The 25,654-nt window shown below is 41.4% G+C and overlaps 1 protein-coding gene across 1 annotated transcript; it reads right to left on the reverse strand.

Moving 5' to 3' along the window:
- Nucleotides 1-2,622: 2,622 nt before the first annotated feature.
- On the reverse strand, nucleotides 2,623-25,306 carry LNP1 (leukemia NUP98 fusion partner 1). The gene is made up of 4 exons (XM_048816939.2): nucleotides 25,071-25,306; nucleotides 16,217-16,462; nucleotides 5,440-5,532; nucleotides 2,623-3,035 (listed from the first exon to the last, which is right to left on the reverse strand). The coding sequence occupies exons 1-4, from the start codon at nucleotides 25,218-25,220 to the stop codon at nucleotides 2,937-2,939; spliced, it is 588 nt and encodes a 195-aa protein (XP_048672896.1). The 5' UTR covers nucleotides 25,221-25,306; the 3' UTR covers nucleotides 2,623-2,936.
- Between the last annotated feature and the right edge of the window lie 348 nt (nucleotides 25,307-25,654).

Genomic DNA, 25,654 nt, shown 5'->3' on the forward strand with positions numbered 1-25,654 from the left:
GAGATAATTTCTTTCTTAAAGGAAAGGGGACAGACCAACTTTTTGGGAACTACTGCTTCTGAAGTTGCATTTCTGCATCTAAGGACAAAATTGGGTTTTCTACATCTAATAATATAAAAGAAAGATATTTCTTTACTGGGAGAAAAATTTATATCGCCATACTACAGAGAAGAATGAACTTCATTGCCTTATGACATCACCAATGATAAAACAGTGCAGCTGATGCAACACCCTCTGACCTTTATCACTGGTGCTATAACAGCCTAGGTTTTTCAGCATGTCTTCTGGTTAACAAAGTTTGGTGATGGAATTTTAAGCCTTGCAATGCCCTGGAATAACAGGTATGACTAGTGCTCATTTTACAGATTGTCTAAATAGGCCCAGAGAGGTGAAATGGCCAGACCAAAGTCATTCAGCTGGTAAGTGGCAGAGCTAGGAATAAAAGCCATGACTCCTGATGCTCAGTCCCCGCTTCAGCTCCCAGGTAACACTTCTTCTGTAAACTATCTGAAATAAGTAAAGATGCACTATCAAATTTATTCCATCATTTTTGTTTTATTTTGATTTCCACTTTGCTAATTTCTTTTTAAAATTATGTCTTTTAAGAAAGTTAACTGTATTATATGTCCATTTGCTTCTATTTATTGCTTAAGAGATTTGGTACTTTATCTGACAGAAAAAAATCTTAGCATAGACCCCAATCCTGCAAACAATTACTCACTGGAACTACTCAAGGTAGTAAAGTTAAGCATGTGTGCAAGAGTTTGCAGAATCAAGGTTCTAATGTGCAGTGTAACTTAATTTTCCGAGATTTTCTCTGAAATATATTAACGGTGACAGACTAAGCAAGGGAGGGGAAGTTCACTCTCATATTCTCATTAATGGAGTTGTTTTGAAAGTATGAAGAGCTTTTCTGATTTTCAACTATTATATTTTTAGAGAACAACAACAAAAAATAGCCTGTTGTGTTTAGTTCTTAAGAGAGGATATTGTGACCAGAAAACATGAGCAATGAAATTTTTCTGTGAATGATGGTGGAGTGAAATCAGAGTTCCAAATGTCCATCTACCTGACTGATAAGAGAAGAAGAACTGTGACCCTTTCACACAAATCATGGATAGATCTACTAAGCAACAGATACTCAACTTAGATCGTCAGGTAGGAAAATGTTCTTCTTTTTTAAAGGTGTTGCTAAGGCAGATGGCTTTAAGAAACAACTGCTTCTGAAGATGTACAATAGAACCCCTATTTTATCAACAAATTGGGGACTGAAGAGTTCATAAAATCAAAATGTTTATAAAACTTAACATCTCAAGATTACAAAAAGTATGGTGCATAAGTTGCAGTGTGGTGCATGCCTTGCTTTCTTCTTGTCCTTCAAACCATGGCAAAGTGATGTCTAATGCACTGAGGGCATGGGAATATGAAGGAATGTTGACTTATTCTTCATTAACATAACTTTTGTTTTGTGGGGTTTTTTTCTGTCTGGAAAAATTGTTCATATAACTGACTGTTCAAATGATTGGTGTTCATAAAATTGAGGTTCTTCTGTATTTGTTGAAGAAAACTTGCTATCTTGAAAAATAAATATTCCCTATTCTCAGTAAGATACCTCTAGGATCAGACACCATTTCTGCACCCTTTGAAAGATTCTTTCAGAGTAGAGACCAAATGTGCAATGACCCTGGGACAAGATGTATACTATCAGTCTCCTCATGATGTTCTGCCCTGTGTCAAGGAACAATCTTCCCAGAAGGCCTCACATAGAGAGTACATTAAACAACATGGAAAATAGGGCTGATTCTTGGGGAATGCAATATTTCAAATCTATCAGTGATGATATGGAAGAATTTGGCCTATGGGATTTGATGTATGGCTTGGGAATTCCTTTCCATAATGATTTAGTGACTAGAGAATATAGATGGAGGGCAGTTCTAGACATGCCAGCAATATCCCATACTGACCAACTCAGTATATGCTGCAATCCCTAAGCAACAGGCCAAATTCTGCCCCGCAACCTGTGCTGCTCACATCCACACCAGTGAGACTCCTGCATGCACATTCAAGGGCATAATTTGACTTTATGGGATACATGAGATGAGAGTCAGCCTTAGATTTGTATTGCATATGATTATAGTTACAATAATTTCCTGCCCTTTCTCATTTTGTATCACTACATCTGCCATAATTTAAACACTGCTAGTGGAATTATAGTCTGTTGATATATCTTCTTGAAGTGTCTTCTGCATAAGCAAGTTTTTTTTAAATCGGTCCTTCAACTGGCCCAGAGCACTATGATCTGATCGACCAACTAGTCAACTGATTTTCATAATAGCCATGGGAACCTAGAACCCCAAAAATGAATAGGATTAATATACTGATATTGAAAAGAATAATGTGGGGAAAGTTTAGAGAAAAATGGAAGATTACAGCATCACTGCTCCTGCTTTCATTGTAATATCTGTCAATCCAGAGTCTCTCAGTGGCACTGTAATAAATGTTTAACTTCATCCCAGTGTGTCACTTAATTCTCTCAATATGGATTAAAGAGTTCCCCCATTGTATAATAATCATATCATCCAGCCATTTAACAAAAATGAGTTAAATTCACCATTAAATTTATTTCTTTTTGTAGCAAATGTGTGATTTTTATTTACAGTTGTCTGTACAATTGTAAAAACAAATATTTTTTTTCACTCTTTTCCCACAAACATTCTCATGTTGCAGTGGCATGCACAGGCAGAATATGTTAGTTGGTTTTCATTTAAGTCATTTTTGATCTTTAAAGTTGATTTCTAACATTAAAAAAAGCTATACTTGTTATAACTACCTTGTACCCTGTGATCTAAGGCATGACAATTCTTTTTTGTTTTTTCTTCTCTAAGTGAAATGGAGCTTTGAATGAGTCCTCTATGGAGTCCTTCTGAGCTCCCTTTTCATCCTGGTTGATGAAGGTCTAAAATAGAGTTTGACATGAGCACATGGATGCGACAAGTTGGGCAGGTTGGTTTCTTTAGCAGCCACTTTTCAATACACTGTTGGAGGAAAAGAATATGGGAAAGAGAAAGTTAGCAATCGAAACTTGTTGCACTGACGCTCAACTACCAGGATTTTTGAGAGGGATGATTGGTAAATTCCCATACATGACCAAAGCTTTGATCTAACCGTTTTTTTAAAATGCAGCATAAAAACCCATGTATTCAGTGAATCACAGAAAATAAAGCTGGAAGGGACCTCAAGAGTTTATCAAGTCCAGCCCCCTGCAATGACGCAGGACCAACTAAACCTAGACCATCCCTGACAGGTGTTTGTCCAACCTGTTCTTAAAAACCTCCAGTGATGGGGATTCCACAATCTCTTTTGGAAGCCTATTCCAGGGCTTAACTATCCTTATAGTTAGAAAGTTTTTCCTAATATCTAATATCTATCTCTTTTGTGGCAGATTAAGTCCTACCTTTAGTGGACATGGAGAACAATTTATCACTGTCCTCTTTACAACGACCCATAACATATTTGAAGACTGCTGTCAGGATCCCCCCTCTGTTTTCTTTTCTCAAAACTAAACATGCCCAGTTTTTTTAACCTTCCCGCAGAAGTGAGGTTTTTGAAATCTTTTAACATTTTTCTGGTTTTCCTCTGGATTCTCTTCAGTTTATGCACATCTTTCCTAAAGAGTGACAGAGAGACTTGGACACAATACTCCAGCTGAGGCCTCACCAGTGCCTAGTAGAATGAGACAGTTATTTTCCATATCTTACATATGACGCCTGTCAGTACACCCCAGAATGATATTAGCCTCTTTTGCAACTGCATCACATTGTTGACCCATGTTCAATTTGATATCTGCTATAACCCCCAACAGTACTATCACCTATCCAGTTATTCCCCATTTTGTAGTTGTGCGTTTGATTTTTCCTTCCTAAGTGTAGTACTTTACACTTAATTTTGTTGAATTTTGTCTCCTTGATTTCAGACCAATTCTCCAATTTCTCAAGATCATTTTGAATTCTAATCCTGTCCTCCAAAGTGTATGCAACTCCTCCCAACCTGATGTCATTTCGCAAATTTTATAAGCATATTATCCACTCCATTATCCAAGTCATTCACGAAAATATTGAATAGTATTGGACCAAGGACTCACCCCTGTGGGACCCTACTAGATACACCCTCCCTGCTTGACAGTGAACCATCAATAACTACCCTTTGTGTAGGGTCTTACAACCAGTTGTTCACCCACCTTATAGTAATTTAATCTAGACCACATTTCCACAGTTTGCTTATGAGAATTTCAAGTGGGATTCTGTCAAAAGCATTATGAAAATCAAGATATATTTTGGCTACTGCTTCCCCCCATCCACTAGGCCAGTAACCCTATCAAAGAAAGAAATTAGGTTTGTTTGGCATGATTATGTTATCCTCTAGGTATTTACAAATGGTTTGTTTAATATTTTTTTCCAGTATCTTCCCAGGTATCGAAGTTATACTGACTGGTCTGTAATTCCCCAGGTCCCCTTCTCTGGTCCTCCATGATCTCACCCATCCTCCATGAGTTCCTCCATGAATGCAGTTATTGGACTCAATTCTGCTTTCATTTAAATGACTTCAATAAGATCAGGATCAGACCCAATTTTAATTTTTCAGGAGTATAAGATCTCTAGCTCTCTCTCGCTCTTTATTTAGTTAGTTAGTTAGTTAATTTAGTGCTAGATTGACAGTTCTTGAGACTAAGGTCCTATGTTTATCCACAGAAGAGGTATAATATAAGCAGCAGTATCAAGCTTCCCAGCCATTATGCCTAAAACATCACCTTGGGAGATCATTTCTAGGGACATGATACATTTTCTATGGCTAATTTGATCCTTGGTCACTTTGCTGAGAGTGCTAGTAAGGGTGCCATTTATGCTACTGGTTGTTGCCATGTGATCAGCTGTCCATTGAAGATTGTACCAAACCCACCAAACTCTTTCACACCAAGCATCCAACATTTATAGCAATGCTTGGCCACTTCTGTCCTGGGAGAGATTTGAACTAGAGCCTAGAAGTTAAACCCTCTTATCCCTATCCCAGTACCAATTCCGCTGAGACCTCCGGATTCCATTCTTTTGCTATAATTATTTTTCAACCAATTGATATCAGGAACAAATACACACTGGATACAGAGGTTCTGATCTGGCCCTGCATTAGGGCAATTTTTGTCCCACTCCTCTAGTACAAAGCTGTCATGGAAGCAGCTTAGCTGGGCACTGAGGAATTCATCCAGTGTAGGAGGAGCATCAAGTAGTGCAGCAGCTTCTACACCCCCACCCGCCATCTCAATCACCAGTAAAAGGGGCTCAGTCAAAGTCTAGTTGCTGTTGTGGAAGGTCATATATGGAATCCTTCCTCTTCCAAGTAACTATTACTGACAGGGAATAGGGCCCCTTGAGTTTCTTGCAGTACCTCTTTGTGAAAGCTGTGCATGCAGTGAAGTTCCACTATACTGCCATTCTCGAGATCATCATGACAAATAACACACGGATCCGAATCTTCATCCTTCAAAGGAACATAAATTACTGTCAGTCATAGGATGACTCCAACCCAGAACTACTTGTGGTTGAGTAACTGGACTGTATTGGATAAGTTAGCAGACCAAAGAGTGGCTTTACATATGATGTTTACTTACCTTACAGCTGAGAGCTGAGTTCTATTGACCTGGGATTGAATTTATCCCATGCATAAAGAAATCTATTAATTTAAATGGCCAGGTCCTCAACTACGGATGAGTAGCACTTGTCACAGCTGGGGAGAGGGACACAAAGATGCCCTTTGCACACCACCCCAATCCTGCGGCTGCCCTTAATTGGGCTGGTTCCCTCCTGCCCATTGTAGAAACCGTTAAGGGCTGCTCTCTGCTATCCCAAGATCTCCATATGAGAGAGCCTCCAGGGAGCAGATCTATCAGGTTTAAGGCCATCATGGCAGCCCTTTTACTGGCATTCTGCGCATCCAGGGAGCCCAGAATATCAGCTGAGATTTGCTGTATAGATCTGTGAGCAGATTTATCTCCTAAGGACCAAATTCTGTGCTTAGGACCCAGCCTGAATAACTTGGCGAGGCATTGGTGAAGTGTATGAGTGAAGGACATCCAGGAATCCTTCCCTGTGGGCTGCAGAGCAGAAGCAGAGCTTCTCTTTGATTCATACCTTCAGCACCGTGAGTAGAATAAACTCAGTTAGCTTAGGATCCCCCATGCTATGTGGGAAGGACTGGAGGGTCTCCATAGCCTTGCTGCTGAGTACAACTGTCATACATCCCTCACCTGTGTCTTTTCTCCAAGTTCTTGTCTACACTGGGAAAATGCATCATGTTAGAAAATATGGGTTTCAGAGTAGCAGCCGTGTTAGTCTGTATTCGCAAAAAGAACAGGAGTACTTTTGGCACCTTATAGACTAACCAATTTATTTGAGCATAAGCTTTCGTGAGCTATTGTTTCATGTTCTCTATGTATATAAATCTCCCCGCTGTATTTTCCACTGAATGCATCTGATGAAGTGAGCTGTAGCTCACGAAAGCTTATGCTCAATTAAATTGGTTAGTCTCTAAGGTGCCACAAGTACTCCTTTTCTTGTTAGAAAATACGTTAACTAACCAAATTTAAACATCATGATGTTGAGCACAATCGTGCCATTAGCATGGACAAGGACAGTCATGTTTGAAAACATATTAGCTGGTTGTAGATAAAGCTATGGTCCACCCTTTACAACTTCTTCCTGGCTATTTGCTGCACGGCGGTGGAGACAAGACACTGCTGAGGGAAGCTGTATTTGCCTACCGCTCAGGAGGGGTCATACTGGGCTTATGATTGGTGACCTGGATTCAGAGAGATCTTCCTTGCAGGAAGAGTGGAGTCTGGCCCATCAGTTCCACAGAGTGGGTACATCCTCCTATAGACTAGCAAAGGAAGGTCTGTGAGAAGGAAAAGAGCCAGATGGACTGTGTTATGCTAGGTCACACTTTTGGTCTGGTTCTTGTTTGCCTAAAGTCACTTTATACCACTCCGGCAGCGTCAGTGTTTAATTTGTGCCAGGGCTTGCCAGGGCTGAGCCTCAGCACCTCTTGGGCAGTTCACAGCCCCGGCACCTCTGGGCTTGTGGCGTCAGTTATGAAAGTAAAAAAATTGCCTTAGCCCCAGCGCCTAATTGCTTGAGCGCTGGCACCTCTTTTGTTACAAATTAAGCACTGGGAAGTGTTAAAAGGCCTTAAAGTGGGTGTAAATAACCAAAGCAGTGTAAAGCAGCCTTACCGTAAATGAAAATCAGATCCTTGGTGATGTGTGCTGCGATGAGTGAGTTTACTCCCTCATTCATTTAAATAGAGGGTAAGCTGGAGCTGCCTCAGAGCTTGTCTACACTTACCGGGGGATTGACACACGGCGATCGATACATTGGTGGTCGATTTAGTGGATCTAGTGAAAAGACCTGCTAAATCGAGCGCAGATTGCTCTCCCATTGACTCCTGTACTCCACCTGAACAAGAAGCGCAAGGGGAGACAACAGGAGAGCAACTCCCTCCACATAGCTTACCCTGTGGTAAGTCGATCTAAGTACGTCGACTTCAGCTACGTTATTCACGTACGTTATTCACCTACGTTATTAGCTGAATTTGTGTAACTTAGATCAATCTCCCCCCGTAGTATACACAAGGCCACAATATTAAAGAAAGGGAACTGATTCTCTGTGAAGGTTCCCTGACTCTTGGAATTCACTTCTCAGCTTAGTCCACCCAACCCTGGATGTGTTATTCTTCTGGACATGCTACAAGACCTCTCTGTTTTCCAGGGCTTTGGTGGATGATGGGATAATTGCATATCCTGTGATTATGACTGGTTTTCTTAGTGGATAATTTTAGACAGTCTATATGAATATATCTAGAGACTGTATGCAATGTGTGGGCATTGAGAGCACCCAGAGCCTGGCATGGGCGTCCATCAGTATCATTTCATACATCTGAGAACAAATGCAAAATGTATTCATTTGTATGTTTGCATATTTAATATTAGCTTTTTCTTTTACTCTGTTTATTTCATATTCTATTTTTATGTATATAGTGGCTCTGAGTTGTTTGGTTTTGATTTTCTGTTACCAATTTCCCCCTTTTTCTTAGAATGTGTTGCTAGTATATAAATAAATGCATCAATGGTTTCATGCTGTCCTTGTCAGCTGTTACATTTAATTATAGACATATGTAGCTGAACTTTGATCCATCCTCAAAATCATGCTTTGATTAAACAATACATCAGAAGCATCAGGGTATTTTTACTCTGCTGTGATGCTGAACATTCACAAACCTAAAAGCGTGGGTAGTGACACTGTAAACTGGTTTGATAGTCTTCTTGTTACGGATGGAAAATCACCTTTGATAGTTCTCTTGATAATCATCTTGTTACGGATGGATCCTGCTATTGAGATGCCTATTACAGAAGAATTTATCTGTGTACCCCTGGATTCACTTCCCAGTGGAGAGTATACAAGTCAGTCTCAGGTGTCAGGAAACACAGCAGAGGAAATTATTTTAATAGACATAACCTATCCCCAGTGAGCCAGGGGAGGTGTAGTGTACTGGCTTTAAAATGTGCATAGACAAATGTGTGAGGTCACCCTTCAGTCACTGCCCCACAGAGAAGCTAAAACACCTACTCCTGCAGCTAGCTAGTTCTTCATTAGCTCCAGTGATAGAGGCCTTTGCTTTAAAATTAGCTCAGTTCATCGATGTCAGTTGGTTATGAGTATTTTGAGGGAACACGACTTGTTTTTTTCCAGATCAGCTTCCCACATCTACTTCAATTTGCAATTCATAATTAAGCTTTGGGTAAGACCCCGGCCTACAGGCCTTTAACCTTTTTTTCTGATTGTTTATTTAGTCAAAGACAAATGGCAAGACATTGGTTTGGAAGAAGAAGCTGTTTTGAATAATTTTAATCAGCCACTGGTCTCATGCTCCTGGAGGGAAGTATCTTGCAGGTGCCAAATAGAGCTGGCCCTGTCACATTAACATGGTTGGGAAACAGGGGGGCCTGCAACCCAGAGAGCCAGTCTAAGAGCAGCTGAACTGCAGGTTTCTACCCCTGAGAGAGGTAAAACCTGCCACCTGAGGGGTACACTCAACAGGGACTGCAAAGGGGTCCAAATCATAGCTCACCCAGTAGCTGTGACAGCGTCTATCCTAAATTCTTGTGTAATATAATTTTTAAATTTTAGTTAAAGAAAATTGCATCAGCATGGCAGTTTTGTATGACAGAAGGACTGTGTGAAATTCCAGTTTGAACCTGAAAGGAACCCACTAATGACAACTATAAATGAGCACATCTTTAGTTCTTTCATTTGTGTTTATTAATTTTATAACATTTGATACAAAGGAAAAACATTTAACAGACACTAACTACAGGTCAATAACCTTTTTTATACTCCCAAACAAAAAGGGAATTAAGATGGAGCTAAGTTTTTGAAAAGCTTTACAGACAACCTAAACTTTTAAAGTTTGGAAATTCAAAATTAAGGCTCTACTTTGCTTTAAAGTGACAAGATTTTTGCTAATCATGGAAAAATCACAGTTAGGACAACCAACATTTTTTTTACTCTTCCCTGTAGTGTCATTATCTTTCATCTTCCCTAATAGTATTACCCAGTCCCTGTTTTCTATAGGCAAGACCTAGGGAAGCCCTTCCCATAATGGGGAGCGTTACATAAGAACATAAAAAGGCCATACTGGGTCAGACCAAAGGTCCATCTAACCTTGTATCCTGTCTTGTGACAGTGGTCAATGCCAGGTGCCCCAGAGGGAATGAACAGAACAGGTAATCATCAAGTGATCCAACCCGTTGCCCATTCCCAGCTTCTGGCAAACAGAGAATAGGGACACCATCCCTGACCATCCTGGCTAATAGCCATTGATGGACCTATCCTCCATGAACTTATCTAGTTCTTTTTTTTTTCCTCTGCTGAGGGAAGTCCCATCACCTGGGCAGATTTTTCCTGCGCCCAGAAGGAAATCTTGTCCATATTTGGTGGGACTTTCCCCTGTGTACACCTTGGGAGATGGGGCTTCTCTAGGCCCTGCTTACAAAAGGCAGACCAGAAGCCCAGCTCCCTTCATTTGGCAAAGACACTAATCGTGGAAGGGGAACAAGTGGTAAGGGTAAAGTGCTGCTACCCTTCTGCTGAACATTCCTGCTTTGTTGGACTGTGGGAGCAGTGTTCTCTCTTGGCAACCTCCCTGAAGAACACAGACTGGTGAGGGATAGTTGGGAAGGCCATCTGTCTGGTTTTATTGGGGAATTCTTTGGATTACAGGGGTATAAGAGAGGTAAAGTCAGAAATGAGACAACAAGGGTTCACAGGAAGTGTGGAGTGGGTAAGTGAGATAGACAGGCGGGGGGACCAGCACAAGAGAGATTGAGGTAGATAGGGGGTGAGGCATGGGAGGTAGAAGTGGGAGGGCACATTAGTTCACGGGTGCGGAAATTGACATTGGGGGAATGGTGGGGAGAGATGAGGTGGAGGGTAACACAGAGGGATAGTAAAGGGTAAGGAAATGTGGTGGGATGAAGCAATGAAGTATAACAGGGAGGGGAGGGGTGGCAGCAAGCCTGGATTTAAACAGAGCCAGTGATATATTCTTCAATAAATGTTTTGGGGGTGGTTAAAGAAATAAATGTTTCATTTACAAGACAAACCAAACCAACTGTCAGAGCTATGCGATGCTTGGCAGTTTGTGTGACATTTTTCTTTCTCAAACCTCTTGATAAGGCTGGGCTCAGTTTCCAATTTTTAACAAAAATTGAAATGAAGTGGGTTACACGTGATTTTGCAAGGCTCTGCAACCTGTGTGCATTCTCCTTTAAATGAGCATGTCCACTGCTGTGCTAAATCTAAATCTGACTGAAATCCAGATTAAAATGATGCAGGGCTCACTTAAACCTTGATCCAGCTAGGCACCCACTCTCCTTAAAGTGTCATGCTTCTAATGGAGAAAGTAAAAAGAGGACAATAGAAACACAGCTTCAAAGGTATCACTGTAATCATTTTATTTTAAAAATTAGGGTTTACTTTACTTGAGCTAACTGGCCTCTTCCTTCTAGTCAACACAAAATGACAAAACTCACTTTACTCTTTCAGTAAATGGCTCCAAAACACTGTAACCTTTTATGCAGAAATCTCTCTTTTTAATTCCTGCTTAGGATGGAAGCTATTTGCTTTGTTTTCCAGCAGGAATCTCTGGTCTTTCTTCTTCCTTCTGCTCTTTCTTTGGCTCCCTCTTCCCTCCCTCTCTCTTGTGAGATCTGCTCTTGGACATGCACAGCCTTGCTCTCCTCTCCTGCATGCCCTCAGGTTGCTGAAAGGAAAATAGAATGGAGAAAATTAGAAACAAATCCCCGAAAGAGTGACAAAAACTCATAATTTATTTAATCAAAAAGATATTATAAAAATTCTGGTCACCTACCTGTGACAAATCAGCATTAAAATGACTGTCTCAAACTCATGGCCCCAGAGTAGTCACCCTAAAACCCAGCAGGGTGCAACATGTGTTCCCCTATAACTTTGGTATGCTGCACACTTACAGGCTGGGATCACCCATCTGAAGGGCCATGAGGGAGGAGGAGCCCTGGGATTTCACACCAGACTCCGTCTTGCTACTCTCTCACTTGATCCAGGTTGTAATGAAGCCTCCACATTCCTTGATGATGTTCTCTGTTGGTTCTGAAGACCTCCCCAGACACAGGTGCTGAAGATGTTAATAAGCTGTCATCAATGCAACTTTCAAGAGGGAAGCGATACATTAAGAATGAGGTTGAATAGGATTACCTCTTTCCCATGTATCTTTCCTGTGTTGCACTGTAAAGGAGGGATTGAATGCCACCTCAAGGACTTTTATAGTGTTCAGAGAAATAGGAATTCTCATGGCTAAACTTGAAATCCAACTTCAAGTGCACTCTCAAATTCTCTCTCATATTTTGACAGGTTTCGGAGTAGCAGCCATGTTAGTCTGTATTCGCAAAAAGAACAGGAGTACTTGTGGCACCTTAGAGACTAACCAATTTATTTGAGCATGAGCTTTCATGACCTACAGCTCTCTTCATCGGATGCATTCAGTGGAAAATACAGTGGGGAGATTTTATATACACAGAGAACATGAAACAATGGGTGTTACCATACACACTGTAAGGAGAGTGATCAGATAAGGTGGGCTATTACCAGCAGGAGAGAAAAAAAACCTTTTGTACTGATGATCAAGGTGGGCCATTTCCAGCAGTTGACAAGAAGGTGAGAGTAATGGGGGCGGGGCGGGGGGGGAGGGAATAAGCATGGGGAAATAGTTTTACTTTGTGTAATGACCCATCCACTCCCAGTTTTTATTCAAGCCTAATATAATGGTGTCCAGTTTGCAAATTAATTCCAATTCAGCAGTGTCTCATTTGAGTCTGTTTTTGAAGTTCTTTTGTTGAAGAATTGTGACTTTTAGGTCAGTAATCGAGTGACCAGGGAGATTGAAGTGTTCTCCAACTGGTTTTTGAATGTTATAATTCTTGACGTCTGATTTGTGTCCATTTGTGGTTGTATTTTAAATGACAGGTTTCAGAGGAACAGCCGTGTTAGTCTGTATTTGCAAAAAGAAAAGGAGTACTTGTGGCACCTTAGAGACTAACCAATTTATTTGAGCATGAGCTTTCGTGAGCTACAGCTCACTTCATCAGATGTATACCGTGGAAACTGCAGCAGACTTTATATACACACAGAGATCATGAAACAATACCTCCTCCCACCCCACAGTCCTGCTGGTAATAGCTTATCTAAAGTGATCATCAGGTGGGCCATTTCCAGCACAAATCCAGGTTTTCTCACCCTCCACCCCCCCACACAAATTCACTCTCCTGCTGGTGCTAGCCCATCCAAAGTGACAACTCTTTACATAATCAAGTCGGGCTATTTCCTGCATAGATCCAGGTTTTCTCACATCCCCCCCACCCCCATACACACACAAACTCACTCTCCTGCTGGTAATAGCTCATCTAAACTGACCACTCTCCAAGTTTAAATCCAAGTTAAACCAGAACATCGGGGGGGGGGGGGGGGTAGGAAAAAACAAGAGGAAACAGGCTACCTTGCATAATGACTTAGCCACTCCCAGTCTCTATTTAAGCCTAAATTAATAGTATCCAATTTGCAAATGAATTCCAATTCAGCAGTTTCTCGCTGGAGTCTGGATTTGAAGTTTTTTTGTTTTAAGATAGCGACCTTCATGTCTGTGATTGCGTGACCAGAGAGATTGAAGTGTTCTCCGACTGGTTTATGAATGTTATAATTCTTGACATCTGATTTGTGTCCATTTATTCTTTTACGTAGAGACTGTCCAGTTTGACCAATGTACATGGCAGAGGGGCATTGCTGGCACATGATGGCATATATCACATTGGTGGATGTTCAGGTGAACGAGCCTCTGATAGTGTGGCTGATGTTATTAGGCCCTGTGATGGTGTCCCCTGAATAGATATGTGGGCACAATTGGCAACGGGCTTTGTTGCAAGGATAAGTTCCTGGGTTAGTGGTTCTGTTGTGTGGTATGTGGTTGTTGGTGAGTATTTGCTTCAGGTTGCGGGGCTGTCTGTAGGCAAGGACTGGCCTGTCTCCCAAGACTTGTGAGAGTGTTGGGTCATCCTTTAGGATAGGTTGTAGATCCTTAATAATGCGTTGGAGGGGTTTTAGTTGGGGGCTGAAGGTGACCGCTAGTGGCGTTCTGTTATTTTCTTTGTTAGGCCTGTCCTGTAGTAGGTAACTTCTGGGAACTCTTCTGGCTCTATCAATCTGTTTCTTTACTTCTGCAGGTGGGTATTGTAGTTGTAAGAAAGCTTGACAGAGATCTTGTAGGTGTTTGTCTCTGTCTGAGGGGTTGGAGCAAATGCGGTTGTATCGCAGAGCTTGGCTGTAGACGATGGATCGTGTGGTGTGGTCAGGGTGAAAGCTGGAGGCATGCAGGTAGGAATAGCGGTCAGTAGGTTTCCGGTATAGGGTGGTGTTTATGTGGCCATTGTTTATTAGCACTGTAGTGTCCAGGAAGTGGATCTCTTGTGTGGACTGGACCAGGCTGAGGTTGGTGGTGGGATGGAAATTGATTTCACCATGATTTCAACAATTTCCATCCCACCACCAACCTCAGCCTGGTCCACCACATTTGCTCCAACCCCTCAGACAGAGACAAACACCTACAAGATCTCTGTCAAGCTTTCTTACAACTACAATACCCACCTGCAGAAGTAAAGGAACAGATTGATAGAGCCAGAAGAGTTCCCAGAAGTTACCTACTACAGGACAGGCCTAACAAAGAAAATAACAGAACGCCACTAGCGGTCACCTTCAGCCCCCAACTAAAACCCCTCCAACGCATTATTAAGGATCTACAACCTATCCTAAAGGATGACCCAACACTCTCACAAGTCTTGGGAGACAGGCCAGTCCTTGCCTACAGACAGCCCCGCAACCTGAAGCAAATACTCACCAACAACCACATACCACACAACAGAACCACTAACCCAGGAACTTATCCTTGCAACAAAGCCCGTTGCCAATTGTGCCCACATATCTATTCAGGGGACACCATCACAGGGCCTAATAACATCAGCCACACTATCAGAGGCTCGTTCACCTGCACATCCACCAATGTGATATATGCCATCATGTGCCAGCAATGCCCCTCTGCCATGTACATTGGTCAAACTGGACAGTCTCTACGTAAAAGAATAAATGGACACAAATCAGATGTCAAGAATTATAACATTCATAAACCAGTCGGAGAACACTTCAATCTCTCTGGTCACGCAATCACAGACATGAAGGTCGCTATCTTAAAACAAAAAAACTTCAAATCCAGACTCCAGCGAGAAACTGCTGAATTGGAATTCATTTGCAAATTGGATACTATTAATTTAGGCTTAAATAGAGACTGGGAGTGGCTAAGTCATTATGCAAGGTAGCCTGTTTCCTCTTGTTTTTTCCTACCCCCCCCCCCCAGATGTTCTGGTTTAACTTGGATTTAAACTTGGAGAGTGGTCAGTTTAGATGAGCTATTACCAGCAGGAGAGTGAGTTTGTGTGTGTATGGGGGTGGGGGGGATGTGAGAAAACCTGGATCTATGCAGGAAATAGCCCGACTTGATTATGTAAAGAGTTGTCACTTTGGATGGGCTAGCACCAGCAGGAGAGTGAATTTGTGTGGGGGGTGGAGGGTGAGAAAACCTGGATTTGTGCTGGAAATGGCCCACCTGTTGATCACTTTAGATAAGCTATTACCAGCAGGACAGTGGGGTGGGAGGAGGTATTGTTTCATATTCTCTGTGTGTATATAAAGTCTGCTGCAGTTTCCACGGTATACATCTGATGAAGTGAGCTGTAGCTCACGAAAGCTCATGCTCAAATAAATTGGTTAGTCTCTAAGGTGCCACAAGTACTCCTTTTCTTTTTGCAAATACAGACTAACACGGCTGTTCCTCTGAAACCTGTCATTTAAAATACAACCAGCTCTCCTTTCCCCCTCATGTTATTCTCCCAGTTGACTGTGTTCCTCTTATGAAAGGCCTTAAAAATAAAAAATGCTAAAATGTATTATTCTCTCTCCATGTTTATGAATAGTTAAAGCAGGAGAATATGTGTTAAATCCTGGGAAACGGAACTATAAGACAGCAAAGTCAGAAACTAGTTGTGTCATCAAGACAAGAAAAGCAGAAAATATAATAAAATGCCTATGCTTCAGGTTGAGAGTGTTATGAGCAACACTCCATATGGTTAAACAGGTCAGTAGCAATGGGAAAGAGGACAGAGTTTCACACCTAAGGTGAGCAGCTACCTGGCCAGCTGTAAAAAGCAGGAACATTTTAATATTGTAACACTTCATTCCCACAGCTGGAGAATCCATTTAAAACATCTTACTGCCATGGTCAGTCCAGGCCAGCTAGTTGCCTTATTTTGGAATCCCACCAGCAATTGGTATAGAGAACTGCACTACATTAAAGGTGTTCAAGCTAATAATATATTATCAAACTAAAATCCTATTTGTGCTACAGTACAAACTGCCTCATTTCAGAGACTAATCCAAATGCATCTTTGGTATATCCCCATTGAAGTCAATGGGATGAATTTGGCTCATTGTTTCTTATGTGGACTAAGCACCCTGTAACGGTGGTTACCTACCAAAGAAACTGAGCGCTTGATTTTGAAATGCAGTTGCTTCTCAAAGGATTCTGAAAATTCCTGGATCGAGTCTGATCTACTTGTTGAACCTGAGCCATCTGGTGAGGATATTTTGCATGCCTTCATGTGACAATGGCATTTAACATCTTGGCCCTCTTGAAATTCCTTGCAGCCCCTCAAGTGGCTTGAAGATGGGGTTTTGGTAGATGCATGAAGTCTTGTCATATGGATGGATGAAAGCTTGGCCTGCAATAGAAGACGTCAATGTTCAGTACTACATATAACAGCAGAGCGGCCTTTATGTACATCAAACTCTGCTACAGAACGAATGAAGGACACTGTACAGCCTCTTGTAGCCCGACTGCCCTGTGCCGTGAACCACCCTGCCAAGGGACCCTCCACAGAGACTGGAGCAGAATTTGCCCTTTATTCCAATTTTTCAATTGTGAATACCTAAACTTAGGTATTCAAATAAATATCCTAATTAATAGAGGTGCTGAGCACTCTCTGCTTCCATTGACTCCAGCTGCAATTGGGGCTGCTCAGCACCTCTAAAAATCAGGGCACTGTGGCTACATCTATCTGTGAGCTCAGGGAGTGATTCCCAGCTTGTGTAGACATACTCGTGCTAGCTCCCATTGAGTTAGCACACTAAAAACAATAACATAGCCATGGTAGCATGGGCAATGAGGGTAGCATGGGCTGGCCGCCTTGTGCACAAACCTGCCTGAACCTGTATTACTGAGGCTACACTAGTATTTTTAGTTTGACGGCTTGATGAGAGCTTGTGCGAGTATGTCTATGGAAACTGGGAGTCAAACTGCTAGCTCATAGCATAGATGTAGCCTTAGTTTAGGTGCCTTACGTTTAGATACCCAAGTTTGAAAAATTTGGACTCTCTGTAGCTCAGTTTCCTCAGCTGTCCAAAGAAGATAACATTTACTGACCTGCCTCACAAGGATGTTGTGAAGATTAATTCAATGTTTGTAAAGGAGATTGAAGTGACATCTAAGTACTAAGTATTATGTAGCCTTCAAAATCGTCAACAGTGTCTTTCTGCAGTTGGAGCCAGATCCTTGGCTGCTGTAAATCAGAGTAGCTCCATTGACTTCAAGGAAGCTGCACTTATTTATACTAGCTGAGGATCTGTCTCACAGTCTAGAAATATATTCTAAGAAAAGATGAGAAAGAGCATTAAATATGAGGTCTATTTTCTGAATGGGGCTTGTGCATTATCCACAGGCTTAATGCACAGTCTTCCTTTTCCACACAGTGATCCCACGCAGCACCCAGCCAGGAGGGTACACAGTCAGGCTGGAAGCACTTTCTGCTCCAGAGCAGGCATGGCTGAGGCCTTGGCCATAACCTGATTTTCCCACTCCTCTGTGTGCTCGTAAGCAGTTGCAGAGCAATGGTCTAGCAACAGCCACTGTGGAGCTCACTCTCCCCTATTCCCCATATACACACAGGCATTGGGAGCCTGATTTTCTTATACGCTGAGCACCTGCAGCTCCCATTAACTACATCTGGTGTTCTGTGCCTCTTAAAATTAGGCCCTAATCTGATATCTGCTGCCTCTGGCTAATCCTACTCCAGTGATTTACCTCCTTCTCCTCTCCGAAACATGACTCTAGCTCTTGGAGTCATGATAGAACCTATGAGCCTCACCTCTCTGATTTCTTACACCCACTGAATTTATGAATTGTGCATTCTGGGTCTGATGCACTAATAATGGTACTGTTATTTGCAAAGATCTTCAGGTCTCTCTTATTAGCAATAATAGCGCAAAGCTAAACCTACTGGGAGCATCCATACTGACATACAATACAAAAATGGTCCCAAACATGAGACCCAGAAAATATCCATAAAACCCACAAATGTTGGTGTGGTCTATCTGATCACACGAAGAGTCAGTGAAAAGCCAAACTACAACCGCCTGTATCCTACACAAATAACGGACCTTACTACAGAAAGCACCTCGCACATTATGGCTGTTCTTGGGAGCAATAACTGGTTGCCTGCAGAAATCGGTGTACCAGCGTGGCATGAACCAGTTTCAGTGGATTTTTAACAATGCAGGGAATGGGTGGACTTCACTCAGACTCCAAGGGACTTTAAATAAATAAATAATTAAATAATCTCACTGACATTTACATTTGTGCAGGCCCAGATACTGCCATATTTGAAGCAAGACAGAGCTATGCATTTTTCATCAAGATATGACAGTCCCGTATACATGGATTTTGACTTTTTAATTGGTTGTTTCGATTTACACACACTGGCAGTAATTAAAATCCCAAGCTGAAGCCCATGTGTAATTAGTAAAGTCAGTGTGTCAAACTCAAAAGGGTTGAGAACTTAAAAATTGGACAGTAACAGACTGTGAATCCCAGTGACGATTGAACATGGTGATATTCTCAACCATGCGTAGTTCTTTCCATAGCTTCACACTAACCCAAAACACATTTTAGGCTTCAGAGTGATGTTTGGGGTTATTGTGTGTGCTGATTGTGTTGTTGTGCAGAGAAAGATGTGTAAATTTGTGCACGTGGCAACTGAGGGGAATGTGCTGCAGTGAGGCGCTATGTGTGTTTGGGTTTATTGTGTACGCTGGTTGTGTTGTGTGGGTGATTGCATTGATTTGTGTCTGGCTTAAGCTTGTGTAGGGAAATTTGTGTTGGATTGTGCGCGTGGCAGTTGGACACACAGGTGTGGCTTTTGGACCATGTAATCCACCATCTGTGCAGTCTCCCTTATACACCCAATGAAACTGTTGCATGCAAATTAACTGTAGAGGAAGGGTGGTGATTGGTTGAGTTACCTCTAATATCACAATGGTCTAAGACTCTTGGCATGTCATAGATTCATGCCTCACTGTAGCTGTACACCACAAGGGCGTAATTTGTTAAATCAAAATGGCTGAAAACTTGAAAATTTGATGCTAACAGACCATGAAACCTGGTGATGATTGAACCTGGTGATATTGTGAACAAAAAGAGCTCTCATCCATGCTTGTAGCTGCTTCAGTCATTTCACACTGACTTGATAGACGTAACAGGTTTCAGACTGACACATAGAGTGACATTCTTGGAATCTTGTTATATAGATGTTTCTTGTGACTTACTGGCCTGCTAATTGTTAACTTGTACATCCCACTTTTGCAGTAGAATTCTGCAAATCTTTACCTTTTCCCCACATTTTTACTACAGATGGAACCACCTTGCTCTCAGGGCTATTCATCTTGTACTGTATCCTCTCAGTTCTCATTTCCAAACATAACTTCCTTCAGTAAGCACCAGTACAATCACTTTTGAGAAAAGCTGTAATGATTCTGGTCAAACTATTTTTACTTTGAAGCATAGCTGTTTCAAACAGGTCGATATGGCTGTATTTATTGTTAAGTCATATTGTATTATGGTTTAAAAGTACATCAAAGCAATCAATTAAGTTTGGGGGGAAAGTAAACATACTATGTTAAGCTAAACAAAACTATACCTTTTGAGTCTATTTCCTGGGTCAATGCGTGCATCAATTACTATTCTTGGGAGATTTGGGCAAAAACAGGAGGACTTTTGAGATCCAGGATTACATTCTATCATTCTTTCTGTATAGTATTTGAAAATATTCTATTTTTTGATTAACACATTTTTAAAATTTGCATTCACAATGTGGAATTATAGAATAAGGTCTAAAGCAAGAGACAGACTGAAAAGCACATATTAGACGTGACAATTGCTCCAGCTAAGGAACAGGTCTTCCTCAGAAATGTGTATCTGCCTCAGAGCAGATCATTGAATAGGCCGCACTAAAGATCACTGAGTAGGCCTTGGTGCAGATCACTGAGTCAGGGCCATATTAAATACCAATCTATATAATCATATTGTTGTGACTCCAGGGTCAACTCCACCCCAAACAAAGAGAAGACAGACTGACACCAGGCATGGAGGTGGTCTGGGGGAAAGAGTAGAGATGTGGCAACTAAAGGTCTGACCGCCTATCCACTAGGTGATGCCTCCAGTGAGCACCAGTCATCACAAGCAAGATTTATGCTGACTGGATAGCCCAGAATATAAAATGTTTTTCCTTTTATAAGCCACAGATTTTTGTTGAAGAAAACTATTCATGCTCTGAGGCACTAAGCTCCCTCAGCTCCCATAGACAGAGTTGCTCTTCACTGTACCAATGTTACTGTTGATTGTTTGTTGAGGCCTACTCAAGAATCACAGTAGATTTGGAGCATGTAGGCCCCAGCACATCAGACATTCAGAATCTAGAACTATCTGTCCATTCCTTTCTTTCCTTTGAAGAACCTCATAACCAAGCATTCTGTGCCTGAAAATGGTTTGAGCCTAGAATCAGGTTTGTCTTCTTTAATAGGGTGGTGATAGGCAAACCTTCAGTCTGACTTGGTTTTGCTTCTCCATAGATCAGTGGTTCTCAGCCTATTTTCCATTGTGGGCCGCATATGCAGCTCTCCATGTGCTATGTGGGTCACGTCCACACACTATATATACTACCTGTGCGGCCCTGATGATGTCACATGGGCCGCAACTGTGTGCTGATTGGGGTGCAAGCGGCCCCCAGCCTGCAGGCTGAGAACCATCTGCCATAGATAAAGTGTCAGTAATTTCAACAGCAGCAACCCAGCAAACCTGACCTATAAGGAAATGTTAAAAAAACTGGGCATGTTTAGTCTTGAGAAAAGAAGACCCACCTGATAACATCTTCAAATATGTTAAGGGCTGTTATGAAGAAGACCATGATCAATTGTTTTCTGTGTCCACTGAAGATAGGACAAAAAATAAGTGGCTTAATCTGCAGCAAGGCAGTTTTTGTTAGATATTAGAAAAAATGTCGTTATAATAATAGTTAAGTACTGGAATAAGTTTCTAAGGGAGGTTGTAGACTGTTCACCATTGGAGGATTTTAAGAATAGGGTATGGTCAGGGATGGTCTAGATTTACTTGGTCTTGCCTTGGTGCAGGGGGGTGGAGTAGATGACCTCTTGAAGTCCTTTCTAGCCCTACATTTCTATGATTTCTACCCTTGCACTTATGTTGCTTGCTTATCAAATTCATCTCTGTGAGTAGCAATGTCTTCTGGAAAGTGAACATGTTTATATAGAAATAAACCCTCTTTCCTTTTCTGCCTTCCACATAACTCAGTTTTCCACTCAGAGAACCTGAGGAGATAAATTTGCAAATGCCCAGAACAGGGCACATGTCTCATTTGTGTCTGGCACTGAGGAGATTAGTTCTTGTGCTATGAGGAGTAAATAACACTTCCTTATTTACTTTCTCCACACCAGTCATGATTTTATAGAATTCTATCATATCCCCCCCTTATTTGTCTCTTTTCCAAGCTGAAAAGTCCCAGTCTTATTAATCTCTCCTCATACAGAAACCGCTCCATACCCCTAATAATTTTTGTGGCCCTTTTCTGAACCTTTTCCAATTCCAATATATCTTTTTTGAGGTGTGGTGATCACATCTGCACGCAGTATTCAAGATGTGGGCGTACCGTGGTATTTTCTATCTTATTATCTATCCCTTTCTTAATAGTGCCTAACATTCTGTTAGCTTTTTTGACCGCCGCTGCACATTGAATGGATGTTTTCATAAAACTATCCACAATGACTCCAAGATCTCTTTCCTGAGAGGTAGCAGCTAATTTAGACCCCATCATTTTATATATACAGTTGGGATTATGTTTTCCAATGTGCATTACTTTGCATTTATCAACACTGAATTTCATCTGCCATTTTGTTGCCCAGTCACCCAGTTTTGAGAGATCCTTTTGAGGCTCTTCGCAGTCTGCCTGGCACTTAACTATCTTGAGTTGTTTTGTATCATCTGCAAACTTTGCCATCTCACTGTTTACCCCTTTTTCCAGATCATTCATTAATATGTTAAATAGGACTGGTCCCGGTATAGACCCCTGCGGGACACCACTATTTACCTCTCTCCTTTCTGAAAACTGACCATTTATTCCTACCCTTTGTTTCCTATCTTTTAACCAGTTACCAATCCATGGGAGGACCTTCCCTCTTATCCCATGACTCAGCTTGCTCTCTGCAAAATGGGAATGATAATAATACATAGAGACATGTTGTGAGGTTCATCTCATTAATGTCTATGAAGTATACTAGGATCCTGACATGAAAAGTGAAAATTATTATTTATTTTCTTATAGCAGTTAGCAGTGGGAGTTGTTTTACAAATCTTGGTCCATACATGGCTAGACATAGATATCTTGTATTGCCCATTGCATAAATGACCATGTGCATGCAATGGCAGGTCTGCCATAGGAGATTATGGCACACAGTGAATGCATGAAATGACTAAAGGAGAGGATTCTAAGAAACTACAAGTGCCACTGTTTGGATCATTTTTAGAAATAGATCACAGGCTTCATTTTTCAACCCTGTTCACTGCAAATTAGTCAGGTTTCTAGGTCAGAAATTTCTATTCTCAAATAATATATATTGTTCTGAGACTGAGAAACAAAACAGGTGAAATGTATCCTAACTCCACTGAATTGAGATTAATTTATCCAAGGACACTACTAGAAGTGGCAACTCCAAGTCCCATTGAAGTTAACAGCACAATTCTCATTGATTGGTTATTGTGGCCTCTGGGAAAAATCCCAGTCCTCTCTCTCTTTACTGCAAAAGCACAGGGATCTAGAAAATACTCCAGGCACCTCTGATTCAGGAAACCATCTCTATTCAGCAAAGTACTTAAGCACATGTTTAACTTTAAGTATGATTTGTGACTCCTATGTATACTGTTCTGAGAGAGACAAAACCCACAGGCAGCAAAATTGACAAATTTTTAATGTACTAGGAAAGGTTGTGTTAAACCTATGGTTATATAAATACATTCTGGGTCATACCCTAAGGTGGAGAATTCTCTCAGCATAGCTCCATCCCAGGATCTGGCCCAAGAATGAACTTGACTGGACAGTTCAAAACTGGTAAATCTGTGTTGCAGCTTTAACCTGTCTCCTGAACTTGACTAAAGTACCAAAGTAGAGTGTTTTTAAAAAAGAAAACCTATTCTAACAATGAAAACCCCCACAGCATAATATACGTCAGAGAAAAGGAACCAAGGATTCAGCTTGGGTGGATGAAATTCAGCAAGATAATATAGTCTCCATAAGGGGTAAATGCAGAAAATTGCTTGCAAAAATAGCTGGATCTCCACAATACAATAGTAAGCTTTGTTATATTTTAGCATCTTTCATTTAAATGATTCATATATTTTAAGACCAGAAGGTACTATTATGATCATCTAGTCTGACCTCAAGGAGAAGTTATACACGCAGACAGGTGGGGCCAAGGATAGCAGGGTCAGACTTGTCTGATTCAGAATAGTTACAGAATTAGACCCTGATCCTACAAAGATATAGGCACCTACATCACTTTACATATTAGAGTAGTCTCTTTGAAGTCAGTGGGACTGCTCATGTGTGCAAAGTTACTCAGGTGCTTAAGGCTTTGCAGGATCAGGGTCTTAAATTGATAACATATTTTACATAATTATACTACAGATTTCTGTGCTGGCTCACCCTTATAAAAAAGTGCGTCAGCCCACACTAGCCATACTGCAGTGTTTTAGGAGATTACTATCTTTTTTTTTGTAAGTGCAATTTTACACTCCTTACTCAGGAAAGTCTTCCATTGAAGTCAGTGGGAGTTTTGCCCAAAAAAGGAGAGCAGGTTTGTTCCCTACAAGAAGAAGAACGTGAGATGGCTAAGCAAAAGCAGTGAAGTAGGGGGTCCTGGACAGAAATCTTTCTGGAATACTCCTTCCACATGGGCTTAATCCTTGGCTGCATTCCTGTCATGCGTTTTCGAACAATTAGTCATTTTATTTCTATGTAAAAAGTTACATTAAAAATAAATCTTAAACAACAAAGGATCTATACAATAGCTCACCCACCAAAGCTTGAGCAGAATCTGAGATAATCTAAAAACAACGAGGAGTCCTTGTGGCACCTTAGAGACTTCAACAAGAAACTGCAGAACTGGAATTAATTTGCAAACTTGACACCATCAAATTAGGCCTGAATAAAGACTGGGGTGGCTGGGTCACTACAAAAAGTAATTTTCCCTCTGTTGATACTCACACCTTCTTGTCAACTGTTGGGAATGGGCGACATCCACCCTGATTGAATTGGCCTCGTTAGCACTGACCCCGCACTTGGTAAGGCATCTCCCATCTTTTCATGTGCTGTAATATATATACCTGCCTACTGTATTTTTCACTCCATGCATCTGATGAAGTGGGTTTTAGCCCACAAAAGCTTATGCCCAAATAAATTTGTTAGCCTCTAAGGTGCCACAAGGATTCCTCGTTGTTTTTGCTGATACAGACTAACACGGCTACCCCTCTGAAACCTGAGATAACCTAATCCTATCTTCCAGGACCAAACCCATCAGGAAATAACCCTAAACCCCCTCACTTTCCCTTCATCCTCTTTCACAGAACTCATCCTCATTCAATAAATAATTAAAGCACATCCATTCCCTTATGCTGTGAGCACAGCCCATATATACCTCCTAACTTCCCCTATGGCTTAAACTTTTAAGGAGTGAAAACATTTTGCTCATCCAGTTGAAATACCTTAATTGTTTTTCTGGCACGGACCAAACTTTCTTTCTTTCGTTATAAAGGTACCAGGAGCCTGATGCTGAGAGATGCTGAGCACCCACACCTCCCAATGTAGCCAACAGGAATTACATTTACTCAGTAATGTGTAGCACACTCATCACCACAGTATCTCAAGATCATACCCTTGATGAGGCACTTATCTCTGCCCTCCCCACAACACACACACACACACTTCTTACTGGAAGGGAGGCTCTCCTTTCACTAAAGGCTCGCGTCTGTCGTTTCCTGTAGCCTCTACCCTCTTTCTCATTCTCATCAATCAAGCTGTGACCCCAGAAACTGCTCATCCATTTTGCAAAGGAAATGTCATCATCCTCTTCATATTCCATGTACAGACACTCCAAACTGTGGGGAGCGCCCAACCAGACAGGACAGATGTACGTTAGAGCAGACTGCAAAGCAGATAGTCCCACAATGATCTGTCAAAAAGAGGCAAAGGGGCTGTAGTTTCAAACACTCCCTGCCAAATTAACAAAAAAAACAATCCAGCCAATGCAGCCCTAGGCACTGCTTATATATAAGCCAATCCTTAGTAATCTATTTTAAACAAGGTTTCTTTTAATCTTTCCATTACAGAGATGCCCAATGTCACACAGCCTGGAGAATGGCAAGGAAAATGTGTGTCCTAATTCATATTCATTGCTGCTGAGTGCATCAACTGTCAATAACAATGGAGAGTTGCCCACAAAAACATGCCTGGAAGGTGCACGCTCTGATTTGAAACAGGCTTGTAATTTGGAGAAGGAGAATGGATATATTGACA

The sequence above is a fragment of the Caretta caretta genome, chromosome 1 (genome assembly GCF_965140235.1).
Source record: "Caretta caretta isolate rCarCar2 chromosome 1, rCarCar1.hap1, whole genome shotgun sequence".
Classification (NCBI taxonomy): domain Eukaryota; kingdom Metazoa; phylum Chordata; order Testudines; family Cheloniidae; genus Caretta; species Caretta caretta.